We start from the raw sequence: 16547 nt of genomic DNA on the forward strand, positions 1-16547 counted from the left end.
GAAACTCCTGGGAACTGCTGGAACTACCATGCCCCCTCTTTAAGCCGTGAGTGTGGTGATTATCTAACTGGCCTTTTGAGCTGAGCTGTGTACCCACTGCGCCACATGTTCTTGTATACAAAGAATAGGGAAAGTATTGTAATCCTCCAAAGATTCAATATCGAGATTTTGATGAATCTCAACGTTTTAGACCTCCTTGAGTTTGGAAATACCATCCATCCATCCATTTTCTAACCCGCTGAATCAGAATACAGGGTCACGGGGTTTGCTGGAGCCAATCCCAGCCAACACAGGGCACAAGGCAGGAACCAATCCTGGGCAGGGTGCCAACCCAACGCAGGACACACACAAACACACCAAGCACACACTAGGGCCAATTTAGAATCGCCAATCCACCTAACCTGCAAGTCTTTGGATTGTGGGAGGAAACCGGAGTGCCCGGAGGAAACCCACGCAGACACGGGGAGAACATGCAAACTCCACGCAGGGAGGACCTGGGAAGCGAACCCGGGTCTCCTAACTGCGAGGCAGCAGCGCTACCACTGCGCCACCGTGCCGCCCGTTTGGAAATACCATTTTTGGAATTATGTCTGTGTGTGTGTGTGCGTGTGTGTGTAAACATGATAACTTCAGTACGCTTTCACTTCGGTCAACCAAATTTTGCATACAAGTATTAGGAACAAAATGTAGATTTCTATCAACTTTTGGGCTATTTCCGCTAACTGGAAGTGGTACTTAACCTTTTATTCATGCAGCTGCAGAGTTAAAATTATTCAACTTTACTTTTATAATAATTGTTCAATATATTATTAATTTGATTTGACTTGTTGTTGATGGTTCCTTAATGTACATAATATAAAAATACAATCATTGTCTTGAGGCTTACTCCTCATATATCCATCCCCATATCTTAGTATACGAGAAAGTCTAGGGGAGACCACTCCCGGTTTTTATAAAGGCAATGAATGTATGATTACATTACACTCAGTGAAAACTTTTAGGCATAGCTGCTTTGAACGCAAATATCCTGCTTCTCCAGACAGCTCAATCTCTTTACTGCCTGCAGACATTGGTCATGAGGTTTAGTTGTTGTTCAGTGCCAGATCATATGATCTAATTGACTTAACACCAGAACTTTTCCAGAGATTCTGAGCTGCAGACTTCATTTATTTATTAGGAACATTTGGACCACTGAGTATTATTGAAATTATCTAAACAGCCAATCACAAGGCTGCAGCAGAGGAACTTAATTTTAAGTTTACATCAAACACCAGAATTGGGGAAAAAACATGAGGTTTCAGTGATTTCAACTGTGGCATGATTGTTGGAACCAAGCATGCAAATTATTGATCTCCTGGGATTTGCACACACAACAGTCTCGAGAGTTTGTTCAGAATGGTGTGAAAAACAAAAAAACGTCCAGTGAGCGGCAGTTCTACAGACAGAAACACCTCATTGTTGAGAGGGGTCAGAGGAGAATGGCCGGACTGGTTCAAGCTGACAGAAAGGCTATGGCAACTCCGATAACCACTCTGTACAACTGTTGTGAGCAGAATTCAGAACAACGTTGAGCCTACAACATTAGAAGACAACACTGGGTTCCACTCCTGTCAGCCAAAAACAGAAAGATGAGGTTGCATTGGGCACAGCCTCTCCAAAACGAGGCAGTTGAAGACTGGAAAAACGTAACCTGGACTGATAACTCTCAATTTCTGTTGAGGTGCGTAGATAGTAGGGTCAGAATTAGACACCAACAGTGTGAAGTCATGAAAAGCCTTTTTAACTTGTTGGAGAAAACTTCGGACGTGAGCATCAGTAGGCTTTGCAACCTAGGAGCCAAGTTGTCTGAACTATTCTATAACAATTCAGTAAGATTTTCCGTTCTGATGTTGATCTTTTTGATCATAAAATAGGTTGTTACGATAGGAGTTGACAAGAAGATTTCAGAAATTAATTGCAGGATTACAGTATTTGAGGGTTCCTCTAGGGTGCCTCTTTCTCTTGCATGATTTGACTCAAAAACTAATCAGCATATCGTCATCTCATAATAGGCTTAAGTTTCGAGTTTGATATTTTTCTGTTCAGCTGTTTCAGCTCTAGACTTTCCTCAAGAAACTGTGACACACAGACACAGGCACACCCACCATCGAGATATCAGTGTTTTTGGCATCAGATATAAGTTGATATAAGTGAATGAAGCCCCCTTTGCCCTTCACGACTTTTCTATTAATTTTCAGTTGTAGATTTCATTCAAATTATTTTAGCAGGTTGGTGACAGTCATGTAGTGTGACTCACTCACAATGGCCTGCAACTTGACGTGACAAAATCTTATATCATTGGGGTGTGCTCTTCATGTGAGGGAGTGGACAATCATGGATAACCCTGATATATAATACATGGAATGCAGCAACAAATAATCAGGGTTGTGGACCACACAGACAGAAGAGAATCAAATCCTTCAGTCTGCAACTCGTCCTGCAAGAACTAAATAGGTTTGTATTTCTGTTAAATCATAGAGATGAACCAGAATCTCAATGGAATGTTTCCAGCGTCTTGTGAGTCCGAGACATGAAAAATTGTGGCTGCTCTGCTGTTTGCTCAATGAGTGTATATTAAGTTTGCAGACATTGGTCTTAAGTGTGAGATAGAGATGATAATGAATGAGTGCTCACTCAGACATACTGTATAACACACACAGCATGATGAAGACAGAAAGAAAGCGTGTGCTTTGGGGTGGACATCAACCACTCAAGTGCTGGCCAAAATGTTCCCTTTGGGGGCGACTTCCAACTGCCTGCCTTCACTCTTACAACAATGACTCCTATTCCTGCACTTTCTTGCTTTTAGTTTAATTTTTCCTTTAATCCTCAGTCTCTTGTATTTTTCTGTTTTTACCGTACCCCCTGCTCTCTCTATCCTACTGTGAGATGCAGGTGCAGCAATCGTGACTCTAGCACAAATGAGGGAACAGATCAATCCCACACGTGCACATTCCCATTCCCACATCCATGCCACGCTCCACCACACTACCTACCCACCCAATAACTCAATTCATTTAAAATGCATATGCCACAGACCCAAAGAATTGTCAGACCTCACTAAATGATGTGTCTCAGCCCTCCAGCAAAACTTAGATGTTTGAAGTTTGATAATTAAAAACTAGTAGTTAATGCAATAGGTCAGGTCAGGTCAGGTTGGGGAGTAGGCACTGGTACAGCACATTGCCCCACTCACCACATGACATAATAGCTTGGGATTCTGACTGGCAACCTCCCAGGAAGACTTGTGGTCCAGTCCCACCATCTGGAAATGGCCATCTATCTGCCACAGCCTGGTGTTAACGTGTGCATCCTCCTGGCCTGGTCCAGCCACTTGAGTCCACAACAATGAGGATCCCGCAAGCCAGATCACCCTCGGGGTATCATGCCACATGGCTGTAGTGCCATAACTGACACTCCCTCACAATGCAGGTAATGTGCCTCATTCGGGACTCCATGAGCAACTGTCCATTCAACACAAAGTCAAAGCAGTGATGCCCAAAAATTCTCTGTAGACACAGTACCAAAGGAGTCCAGTCTTTGTCTCAGGTCACTGAATAGCATCCATGACTCTCAACCATATAGCAAGACAGGAAGCACCAGGACTCTAAAGACTTGGACCTTCGTCCTTTTGCATAGATATCGGGAGCGCCACACACCCCTTTCCAGCGACCTCATGCTCTCCCAATCCGCCTACTGACTTCACAGGAAGAGTCACCAGAGACATGATTGTGACTGCCAAGGTAAGTAAACCTCTTGACAAGGTCGACACTCTCTCTGCAAACAGACACACTGCTGATGGTCGTGCCTAAGAGGTCATTAAACACCTGGTTCTTGGTTTTTATCAGGACACTTGCAAGCCCAGACACTCAGACTCCTCGCTCAGTTTCTCGAGAGCCTCGATCAGAGCCTCCATGGACTCCACGAAGATCACAGCATCGTCAGTAAAGTCGAGATCAATGAATATTACTTTACTAACAGATGCCCCATAGCCGCTGAACCCCATAATCCTGTCTAACACCAGTCCATGCCAGCATTGAATAAAGTAGGAGCAAAAACACACCTCTGACAAATCCCAGAATCAACTGGGAAAAACGCAGAGGTTCTGTTAATGCAGTAGACTTTGTTTTATTCATGGTGTGACCACCAGGGGGTTCCCCAGAGCACAATTGTATGTAAAATAAAATGATGTGTATTTCTAAATCTGTTCTAGTTCACCAAAACTAAACTTTTTGTAAGGTTGGAGGACCAGACCTGACTGAGAGAGAGCATGAGTGGAAGGGATGACAAAAGGCAGCGCTCACCTGAGATTCTCTCTTTCACAGAAGACCATCAGTCTTGGCAGGTGGACCCCAGGCAGTCATCGTCCTGACATAGATTGTCTCAAAGAGGGGTGGAAGCGAGACAGAGATATTCTATCACAACCAGTGTTATTATCAAAAGACTGAAGAGGGGAACACGGGTGAGAATGATAGGAGCGGAGTCTTACAGCTGTAGCAATGTGAGATTGAGTCGAGGAAATTGGAAACACGCGTTTAGATGCTGCTTGACCAAATGTCCCTTTAAAACCCACTTGGGGGGACTTGCATTAAATGAGATAAAAGCAATAAAATAATGAAGTTACACTTTTGAACCCTAATTGTATGATTAAATGTTGACAGCCCTAATATAAAAGTGCAGTACCAGTGCATGCTCCCCAACCTGACCTGACGTGATATCATAATAATAACAACTCTCAGGAAATGACATGTAACATATAAAAAAGGATTTATACTATTTTACCTATGAAAGCTTTGTTTTCTGGGGTAGATGTGTTTTGGCCGAGTGCACATCGGATCATTGCCTTGTTGTTCCTTGTGATCTGTGGAGCCTGCATATTCCAAGGTTAGGGAACAGTCTTTGAGGTCAGCAGAATCTGTTGAATTGTTCAGGGGTGCATTTGTTCGGACTAGCATTTGGCTAGCATTGTCATCTATGGGTGTTTTTTGTTTTAATATTTAATTTTATTCTATGTTTTATTGTTCAGCATTTTGTGATTTTTGTTTGTGATAGTTACTTTAATCTGGAAAAAATAATCGAACAATAATATCTGGAAATGAAGCACTAACAGGGAAGTTTCAGTATAAACAATAAAATTGAAAAAAGCCGTTCAAACGAAATAAAATAAATAAACCAAAACTGACCCGTCTATAAAAGGAACAAAGCAAAAGGTAAAAGAATACAAATTTGAAAGCAACGTGAATGGAGCACAAAAGTCACCGTATTTTTAATTATCGCAACTACTTTCTCTTTCTATGTCTGCATTCAAGACTTCATGGATCACAACACTGGGGTCATATGATTCAAAATGGCAGATCACGCCACAATCAAGATGGCTACCACCAAAAAAAAAAAAAAAATGACCCAACAAAACAAATATATAATTATGATATTTATTAATGCTGTTTTTAATGTTCCCCATAATAGTCCCCATTATAAACTCTTTGGGTGCAGTAGATAGTGTGGTGGGAGGGAAAACAAACTCTCAACGCTACTTAAAATATCTTTACTCCCTCATCTTAATAGTCGTTAGAAAATTGAATCGTTCAGCTAGTAAGTCAACGTAGTTTACAAATTTTCAAATAAAAATTAGAATAAATATAAGAATAACAAAGTCTAAATGCTGGATAGAGGGGTTCAGTGAAGGTAGTTTGGAAACTATACAAAAGGGTCATTTTTTCGGAGATAGCATAGAATGAAAGCAAGCCAGCTTCACGGTCGAGATAAATCCCTATTTTTGGACAACAGGGAGAAATAATTTTACTTTCTTTGTTATTGTGCCAAACTGAGAAACCATAGTCGGAACACATCAAAACCCAAGATTTGTCATTATACCCCAAGCCACACTCGGTACCATTTCCCTTCCTGCTAATTCCTTTATATGTGACTCCGATTACAGCCCCTCTATTCCACACCACCTCCCAGTAACTGCGGATTCCAGTTAGACCCTCTTTACAAAGAACTTGTTCATAATAGTCGAATTTGCCAGGGTGGTCGACGAATGATGGATTCTTTCCGCTCCATGTTACCAAGGTGTTTTCTTCAGAAAGATGGAGGTGTTTGTGTGCTGATTTGGAATCCAATTTGAGCTGACAGGAGTCTAAAGAGAAAGAAATGGACATCAGTGACACACTGTGCTGTGACTTAAAGAGAAATATTTACTGAATGATATAATAAGAATAATTCCTTACATTTATATAGCTTTTTTCTCACTACTCAAAGCACTTTACGTAGTTAGTGGGGTGCCACTTCAACCACAACTAATGTGCAGTATCCACCTGGATGATGTGAGGGCAGCCATTTTGGTGCCAGTACGCTCATCACACACTAGCTATTAAGTGGTCTAGTGGTGAGAGACAGAAAGAGAGAGAGACAGAAGATGATTAGGAGGCCAAATTGACTAGGATATGGAGGGTGATTTAGCCAGGACATTGGGAATCGGGATGTTCAGGAATCTTTTATGACCACAGAGAGTCAGAACCTCCGTTTTATGTCTCATCCACCATTTTCCCAGCACAGTGTCCCCATCACTTCACTGGGGCATTAAGAACCACATTCAGACCACAGGGTGAGTGCCCCTCGCTGGCCTCACCAACATCTCTTCCAGCAGTAACCCAAGCTTTTTCCCAGTTGGTCTCCCACGCCTGTACTAGCCAGGCCTGAACATACTTAGCTTCCGATGGAGCACCGGTGGTATGTCTGCTGGATATATAGGTGGAATTAGACATTTAGGATAAGGAGGGAGTCAGACGAACCACTGAAAAATAACTGTTACATATTTACATGATGTCCCAAGTTACATTTCAGGAATTGTTTGTAATGTAAAGTAACAATATCACACTTACATTAATGCTTTTTAAACTTAGAAATCAGAAAAAAAGCACACAATTATTGTTAACAATATTTAAATCACATAATGATGATTTTGTTTTTATCCTGGTTTATCTTATTATTGTAACTGCAGAAAAATAAGCACTTTGGTATTTTTTAAACAAGTTAGAAAATATTTATAGTGTTACCTATATGGAAGGTTGGTTTTATTTTAATTTTTCATTTATCTCATTAAAGAGACAGACACCACATTTTGGCTAATTGAACATTGTGTAATGGGATGTGTGTGTGTGTGAGATGGGTGATCAAGGTTTGTTCAGACTGCCGCACTGCTGCTTGTGTAGGCAGAAACATTCAGGCTAAATTCGCCTTCATATGCAGTGACTCTGCTGCCATTTCAACAGCTTGTACTGACTACTGAGGATCAGCCTGTCGGCTACCGGACGTGTAAATGAGAAAATAACTGGCTCTAATACTCTGCATCTAATACATGAATACTAATACATTTACAAACGCCTTAGCAAAGGCTTCTTACAGTATCTCACAAAAGTGAATACACCCCTTACATTTTTGTAAATATTTTATTATATCTTTTCATGGCACAACACTGAAGATATGACACTTTGATACAATGTAAAGTAGTCAGTGTACAGCTTGTAGATCAGTGTAAATTTGCTGTCCCCTCAAAATAACTCAAGACGCAGCCATTAATGTCTAAACCGCTGGCAACAAAAGTGAGTGCACCCCTAAGTGCCCAATTAGCCATTTTCCCTCCCCGGTGTCATGTGACTCGTTAGTGATACAAGGTCTCAGGTGTGAATGGGGAGGAGGTGTGTTAAATTTGGTGTTATCACTCTCACTCTCTTGTACTGGTCACTGGAAGTTCAACATGACACCTCATGGCAAAGAACTCTCTGAGGATCTGAAAAAAAGAATTGTTGCTCTACATAAGGCTATAAGAAGATTGCCAACACCCTGAAACGGAGCCGCAGTACGGTGGCCAAGACCATACAGCGGTTTAACAGGACAGGTTCCACTTAGAACAGGCCTCGCCATGGACGACCAAAGATGTTGAGTGCACATGCTCAGTGTCATATCCAGAGGTTGTCTTTTGAAAATAGACGTATGAGTGCTGCCAGCATTGCTGCAGCGGTCAGCCTGTCAGTGCTCAGACCATACGCCGCACACTGCATCGAATTGATCTGCATGGGTGTCGTCCCAGAAGGAAGCCTCTTCTAAAGATGATGCACAAGAAAGCCTGCAAACAGTTTGCTGAAGACAAGCAGACTGAGGACATGGATTACTGGAACCATGTCCTGTGGTCTGATGAGACCAAGATAAACTTATTTGGTTCAGATGGTGTCAAGTGTTGTGTGGCAGCAACCAGGTGAGGAGTACAAAGGCAAGTGTGTCTTGCCTACAGTCAAGCATGGTGGTGAGAGTGTCATGGTTTGGGCTGCATGAGTGCTGCCGGCACTGGGGAGCTACAGTCCATTGAGGGAACCATGAATGCCAACATGTTCTGTGACACACTGAAGCAGAGTATGATCCCCTCCCTTTGGAAACTGGGCCGCAGGGCAGTATTCCAACATGATAACGACCCCAAACACACCTCCAAGACGACCATTGCTTTGCTAAAGAAACTGAGGGTAAAGGTGCTGGACTGGTCAAGCATGTCTACAGACCTAAACTCTATTGAGCATCTGTGGGGCATCCTCAAATGGAAGGTGGAGGAGCGCAAGGTCTCTAACATCCACCAGCTCCGTGATTTCATCATGGAGGAGTGGAAGAGGAGTCCAGTGGCAACCTGTGAAGCTTGTGTGATGGTGGCCACACAAAATATTGACACTTTGGGCACAATATGGACATTTTTCATTTAGGGGTGTATTCACTTTTGTTGCCAGCGGTTTAGACATTAATTGCTGTGTGTTGAGTTATTTTGAGGGGACAGCAAATTTACACTGTTCTACAAGCTGTACACTGACTACATTGTATCAAAGTGTCATATCTTCAGTGTTGTGTCATGAAAATATACAATAAAGTATTTACAAAAATGTGAGAGGTGTACTCACTTTTATGAGATACTGTATGCTCTCAGTTATGCTTATAAAGCATCAGTAGATAGGTTCTTCATTTCTGTGCAATGATGTATATGATGTGCTGGTAGAATTAATAATGAACTAGGGGGCTTAGCTCGCCAGCCCCCCGGCCTGTGGTACGCACCAGCCACTTCACGTCTCTGCCGCTCTCGTATGTAGATTTCACTTTCACCAAACAACAAATCTTTTAATTCTCGCGGATACGCCTCTTCATTGAGAAGAAACACTACTTTTCCCTGATGGACAACATGAATTAGACGATCTACAAGTCTCCGACTTAAAGTTTAAATCCGAACAATATATTCAATCTCTTTTTGCTGTTCCGTTATTTCACTGAGTAATAATTTCCGTTTGTTAGCGCTAATATGATCTTTACTATCATCTTTTTGAGACTTTCAAATTTTTATCGCGGCAACAGTTTTGAATTCTTTACAACGTTCTTGCTTTGTCATCTACTCTTTGTCTTTTATTTCCGGCCCCAAGTCTCTTGGCACAAAATCTAGTCTCGTGGGACGTGAAAGTATCTCTCTGAAAAAGTCACGTCTCGTCCCAGACTAAAAAGCCTTGTCTTGTCCCAGGATTTTATTTATTATAATAGAGAGATATGAAGGATTCTCAAGTCTTATATTGAAGTATGCAATATCAATAAAAATATTTTTCACTTAACATATTTTATTGGCCATATTGCACAGATGAATAGTCACATTACTGACGTTCTCATCTACATGCTCCACAAAGCCTACTCCCACTTAGACAATGCTGGGATCACAGTTTGGATAATGTTTTGTGATCTGTTCAGTGCCTTTACCACCATTCGGCCTCATCGACTGGGGATAAAGCTCCACACTTTGAATCTTGATGCCCCCACAATCTCCTGGATCAGACTACCTGACCACCAGACAGCAGCAGAAATGGTCGTATGTAACACTGGAGCATCTCAGAGAACTGTCCTGTCTCCCTTCCCATTTACCCCTCTACACAAAACATTTCCAGCACTTGACACGTATAAGAAATTTTCAGATGACTCATCCATCATAGGCTGCGGTAATCATGGAGACAAGTCAGAGTACAGGAAGGTTCTGGAGGACTTTGTCTTGTGGTGCTGGGAGAACCACCTGCAACTCAACATCAGTAAGACAAAAGAGCTGGAGGTGGACTTCTGGCTTGCCAAGGAGCTTCTGAGACCAGTCACCATTCAGGGGGAGGACATGAAAGTGGTGCAAAGGTAAAAGTACCTGGGGGTTCACATAAACAACAAACTGGACTGATCTGACAACACAGTGGCACTGGACAAGATGGATCAGATGACACTGGACTTGCTAAGATTTTTTGATGTGTGCACCAAGCTGCTGGAAATGTTCAACCAGTCCATAGTGGCCAGTGTGGTGTTCTGCTAGGGAAGCAACTTGAGCTCAAAAGATGCATAACGAACTTATCAGGAAAGCCTGCTCCATCACAGGCCTAATCCTGGGCACACTGGTTGAAAAGATGGTTCCAAACCTGGATGCCATCATGAAAAATCCCCTCTATCCTATCTAGTAGGTGCTTTGTCTTCTTTATTCTTATACACTATCACATATCTGTAAAGTCTTGATATCAATGGTCCAACAGTAGTTATGAAAAACACAAGATACAATTTCAAATGAAGGTCATTAATCACACTGCAAAATAAATAAATAAAACAAATAAATAAACTTACAATGTAAAAATTCTTCCCTGCTCTGAGGTGGTGATGGCAGCAAAATGTACACTGGAGCTTCAGCCACTAAATAAAAAGAAAAGAGAAGGGAAAAAGTTAAAATACAGTGGAACCTTGGTCTGTGAGCGTAATTCGTTCTGGAAACGTGCTTGTAATCCAAAGCACTTGTATATCAAAGCAAATTTCCCCATGAGAAATAATGGAAACTCAGATAATTTGTTCCACAACCCCCAAATATTTATATAAAAATGATTAATACAAAATCTTCACTCTAACTGAAGGAATCACTGCTGTCTGTTGGCTCACTGCAAATCATTTTCTTCTTTTGCAACTTTAACAAGGAAACCTATCCAATGACAGTTGCTTTTGCCTGAAGAGTCACTACACTTGGACACAAAATTAAAAAAATGCTTTACGCACTGTAAGGTTTCTAAACTCTTTTGAGTTTCCCCCCAACGGTACAACACACAGAAGAGCGTCCCGAAGCAAGCAAATGCAGGCTCCCAGCGCTGAATTAGTTTGCCGTAAAAGAGAATCAGAAAAGATCGCGGTCAAGCTATAAGCGCCTGCTGTTGATGGGTGATGCAAGGAGCATTATAAATGCAAGAGCACAGTATTACTTAGCCACTAACCTTGCTGTGTCTCTGTATATAGGAGAGCGGTAGATCCCACTATAATAAATAACCGCGCTGTTCCTGTTTCATGCTGAATAAAGCTGGTTTTGCTAAAATACTGAGACTCAGCCTCGTGTTTTTTAGGTGCATGACAGGGACTCGCACGTTACAGCACACACACACATGGTCACCATGCTATAGCAAACAGTATACGCTCATATGGATGTTGACTATATGAGTGAGGCACACTGACTGAGAACGAGCATGGGAGACGATTACCCATAATCCCCAAGTGACGCTCGGCGGACCAAGCGTACATGTACTACTCGTATTGTAAGACCTCGCGCATTTATCAAGTTAAAGTTTATTACAAATTTTACCACATCTTGCAAAACACTTGCAATCCAAGGTTTCACTATAATTCTGTTTCTTCTTATGTGGCACTGTTTACTGAGTTCAGGCTCAGAGATTTAGAAGTATGACACTGGAACAGTAAAATACAAAACTTTATAATATTTACTCCGGAAATGCACATAAACAATAAAACGGACATCAATCTCACTTTGATGGCCTTGGTCATCTTGATCAACCAGACTATCAGCCCAGCAAATGTTCAGGCACCCCCCAGTGGTGGCCACATGCTAAGACAGTGTTGCGCTTCCATGATCCAAACCTGTGGCCCCAGTGCAAGCCATATAGGTCCGGGGGAGAAAATGTCCAGAAAAGGCTCTCTCCCCTGGTCCTATTGTCGGGGTGTCCCAGCCAGGTAAAGGCCCTGGCCGTTTGCCACACCTGCACCTGCAAAGGATACTGAAGACAGCAGAGAACATTACTGGGGTGCCTTTCCCTTCGCTACAGGACACATTTTACAAGTGCAGTGTCCGCAAGGCCGGCAGCATTGTGCAGGACCCCTTACACCCTTTCACACTTCTGCCATCCAAGAGAAGATACTGCAGCATCAGAGCCAGATCTGCCAGGCTGCAGGACAGTTTTTACCCCCAAGCTGTCAGAATCCTTAACACCATGCTGCCACCTGGAATCTTCCACACGGCCTCAACCACCTCTAAAAACAGAACATTTATACATACAAGAAACTTTCCTGCAAAGACGAGTGGGCATGTAGAAAAGAACTGAAAATCTCATACTGACATTTAAGGATTTTGCACACTGCACTTTGACATCCTTCTGCCATGAAACATTCTGACCTGTCATTGTTTACACGTCTTAAACCACTATTATCATACACTGAGTCATGCTGCCATTTCTGTACTACCTTATACTGTGCTGTATTATCTATTTCAATTATTTATTTATTATATTACTATATATTATTCATTATATTATATAGATATCTATTGACCATATTTGTGTATCTAGATTGCACAATACCATACATTGCATCAATATTGCTAACTACACATCAATGTTGCTGCTACTTCTTTGTCTTTTATTTGCACAATGTCTTGTCTTGTATATGTTTTAATTAAAATTTAATATTTTTTTAATTAATTTTATTGTAATCATTCCATACAAAGCGATCAATTTTTACAAAAAATAGGATTGAGAACAAATCGACCCCTACCCCTGAGAGAGAGAGCATGGTCAACGGGGTAGAACTTAAGGCTTGTAAACATACCTAAATTGATGAGTTTCATAGGCCAATAGAGATGAATGGAGAAGAAAAAGAAATGCGGAGATGATTGCTTCCTCGGTGCTTTAAGTGCTTATTCTAAAATATTACTGATTAGATCCTGCCAGGTTTTGAAAAAAATCTGTACAGATCCTTTAACGGAGTACAGTAATCCCTCCTCGATCGAGGGGGTTGTGTTCCAGAACGCCCCGCGATAGATGAAAATCCGCGAAGTAGAAACCAAATGTTTGTGTAGTTATTTTTATATATTTTAAGCCCTTATAAACTCTCCCACACTGTTAACATTATTAGAGCCCTCTAGACATGAAATAACACCCTTTAGTCAAAAGTTCAAACTGTGCTGCATGACAAGACAGAGATGACAGTTCTTTCTCACAATTAAAAGAATGCAAATAGATCTTCTTCTCTTCAGGAGCAGAGAATTTCAGAGAGAGAGCTAGCAAAAAAAAGCAAACAATCAAAAAATCAATACGTGTGCTTTTAAGTTTGCCGCGGCATTTTTTAGAGGAGCGTCAGTATCTTCTAAGCAAACAGCTCCTCTGCTCACATCTCCTCTGTCAGGCGCAGAGAACGTCAGAGAGATAGGGAGCCCGAGATTAAAGCAAACAATCAAAAAATCAATAAGTGTGTTTTTGGAAGAACCACGATAAAGCAGGGCCGGCATTTCTTAGAGGTGCGTTCGTATCCACTAGGCAAAGAGCTTCTGTGCAAACAGCACCTCTGCTCACACCCCCTCCGTCAGGCGCAGAGAATGTCAGAGAGGGTGAGAGAGAGGCAGAGACAAGCAAACAATCGAGCAGCGCACGGGACGCATATCTTATAGTATTAAGGAGTTTTAGTTAATATGTAATACATGCTCTGATTGGGTAGCTTCTAAGCCATCCGCCAATAGCGTCCCTTGTATGAAATCAACAGGGCAAACAAACTGAGGAAGCGTGTAGCATAAATTAAAAGACCCATTGTCCGCAGAAATCAGCGAACCAGCGTAAAATCCATAATATATTTAGATGTGCTTACATTTAAAATCCGCGATAGAGTGAAGCCGCGAAAGTCGAAGCGCGATATAGCGAGGGATCACTGTATTTGATTTTTTCCAATTTCAGATAGTATAACACATCGATTTCCCACTGACTTAAAAGAGGAGATTTAGGATTCTTCCACATTAGCAAAATAAGTCTGCATGCCAAAAGTGTAGTGAATGCAATCACAGTTTGTTTGTTCTTTAATTTTAATTTTTATTTGCATTTCATGTTGTTACACTGTGGACCCTGAGCTTCGCAAATTCGCCTCTCTGTATACTTGTATATGGTTGAAATGACAATAAAGTTCGCTTTGACTTTGACACTACCATTAAGACTAAAAACCTACGAGGTTAGTACATAGTGAGTCCTGTTAGGTGTAAGTGATCTGATAACACGATAAAACAGCATTATTAAAAAAGAGTAAAACACCTGAAGTAGTTTGGGTAATTCTAAAAAAAATCAAATGATAACAAATAGCTAAGAGTATTTAGAAAAGTTTGAAATGGCCGTGTCCTTAAATGGCCACTGTTAACATGTTTTAACAACTTGCCTTAAGTGTACAGTACCTGTAGGAGCAAATTTCACAAGTTTCCACTCTTTACATTTTTCCTGTTCATCTTTTAAATGGGACAGCTCCTTCCTGAGAAGATCAGTGGAGAATTCTGCGGTTACGGTTATGGCGAGGGAATTATCGTCGCCAGGAATCGAGCAGAGAGACGAAAACTTCTGCATCAGGAGAAAAGAAAAGATGGGCCTTTAGAGACAAAAAATTGAATCGTTTGGACAAAATCAGTCGTTAGATATGCTGTGAGAGGAAAAGGGCCACACAGTCACAACATGCAAGCTTCTTACAAAACAAACTGAGACTGGTCAGGAGTCAAAGGCAGGTTAAGAGGGTGTGGCGGGACCACTCTAAAATGTAGTTGTTTTTTATGTTTGTTTTGTTCACATCATCATTTCATCTTTAGCTGTGGCTTTAATCCGTGGATGTTCCAGTTGAGCCACTTATATATTAAAACAAAAGCTGCTCCTTTTTGGTTAAAAACTCAAATGAAATGGAGCAATGCGGCTTTGTAATGCAAAAGACTCTTGTGTTGTATTTCCACCCATCCATTATCCAACCCGCTGTATCCTAGCTACAGGGTCATGGGGGTCGGCTGGAGCCAATTCCAGCCAACACAGGGCACAAGGCAGGGTACCAGCCCACCGCAGCCTGTGTTGTATTTACAGAAAAATAAAACAATCTCATAAAATAAAAATAAAACTGTCATTAGATTAATCGGTTTACCAATAAAATAGTAGGCAGATTAGTCATCTACAAAATAATTGTGTGTAGCAGCCTTGAACATAGCAGTAGAGTGTTGTACCGTGTTAGCCATGCACAGATACAGGAGAAAGCAGGGTGAAATGACACCTTTTATTGGCTAAATAAATAGATTACAAATCCAATGTATTTATCTAACCCGCTATACTCTAACTATAGGGTCACGGGGGTCTGCTGGAGACAATCCCAGCCAACACAGGGCACAAGGCAGGAAAAAATCCCAGGCGGGGCGCCAACCCACCGCAGTGCAATCTATTTAGTTAGCCAATAAAAGGTGCCCTTTCACCCTACATTCTCCTGGATATAACATTAAGATATGAAGGCCAGCAGGCTTTTACAGGGTTGCCCCTGCATTCTTTGATCTTTAGGAAACTTTTCAGTTTCTTAAAACAGAGGAAAAATCAAATGATTGTTTGTTATCACTCAAGAGTCTAAACCTGATGGATTAGCCATCCGGCTTTTCTGTCACAATAAATAAATGGATGAATTAAAGTCCTGAGTGAGCTCACCTGGTATTGTGAGATGAATCAGAAGATAGGGACAGCAGGAAGTGGTGTAGAGATACAACTCCCTAAGGGTCCACATAAACAGCAGACTGGATTGGCCTGACACCGTGGTGGTGCGGTACAAGAAGGGCCAGAGCAGACTGGACTTGCTAAGGAGACTGAGGTCTTTTGATGTTTGCAGCAAGCTGCTGGAAATGTTCTACCAGTCCATAGTAGCCAGTGTGGTGCTCTACATTGTGGTCTCCTAGGAAAGCAAGTTGAGCTGAAAAGAAGCACAAGGCCTGAAGAAACTTATGAGGAATGGCCGCTCCATCATAGGACGACCCTGGACACACTGGAAGCTGTTGTGGAAAAGAGGATGGTGGCAGAATCAGATTCCAAAATCCGAATCCCCTCCTTTTTGGAGGACTCTTACCCACAGGCTCATTACACTACAGAGTGCCATGAAGCACATTTCAGGGTCTTTTCTACCCTCTGCTATCAAGAAGTTCAGTGCTTTCTGTACTTGTTAAGTTAATTTTGAAATATCCGTGCCGTATGCATTTGATTGATTTGCTGTGTTATTTGTGACTACAATTATGCTTGAAAGTTTGTGAAACCTTTAGAATTTTCTATATTTCTGCATAAATATGACCTAAAACATCATCAGATTTTTCAGTCAAGTCCTAAAAGTAAATAAAGAGAAACCAGTTAAACAAATCAGGCAAAAATATTATACTTGGT

General features: G+C 41.5%; 1 protein-coding gene across 1 annotated transcript in view; it reads right to left on the reverse strand.

The window, feature by feature from the left end:
• Positions 1–5472: 5472 nt before the first annotated feature.
• The window catches only part of LOC120536980 (E3 ubiquitin/ISG15 ligase TRIM25-like), a 29876-nt gene continuing 18801 nt past the window's right edge, over positions 5473–16547 (reverse strand). The window contains exons 4-6 of the mRNA XM_039765563.1: positions 14561–14720; positions 10708–10773; positions 5473–6178 (exon numbers count right to left, since the gene is read on the reverse strand). Coding sequence (XP_039621497.1) covers positions 5637–6178; positions 10708–10773; positions 14561–14720 — 768 coding nt within the window. The 3' untranslated portion in view covers positions 5473–5636. The remainder of the gene's footprint in view (positions 6179–10707; positions 10774–14560; positions 14721–16547) is intronic.

This window comes from Polypterus senegalus, chromosome 10, assembly GCF_016835505.1.
Source record: "Polypterus senegalus isolate Bchr_013 chromosome 10, ASM1683550v1, whole genome shotgun sequence".
NCBI classification, from domain to species: Eukaryota; Metazoa; Chordata; class Cladistia; order Polypteriformes; family Polypteridae; genus Polypterus; species Polypterus senegalus.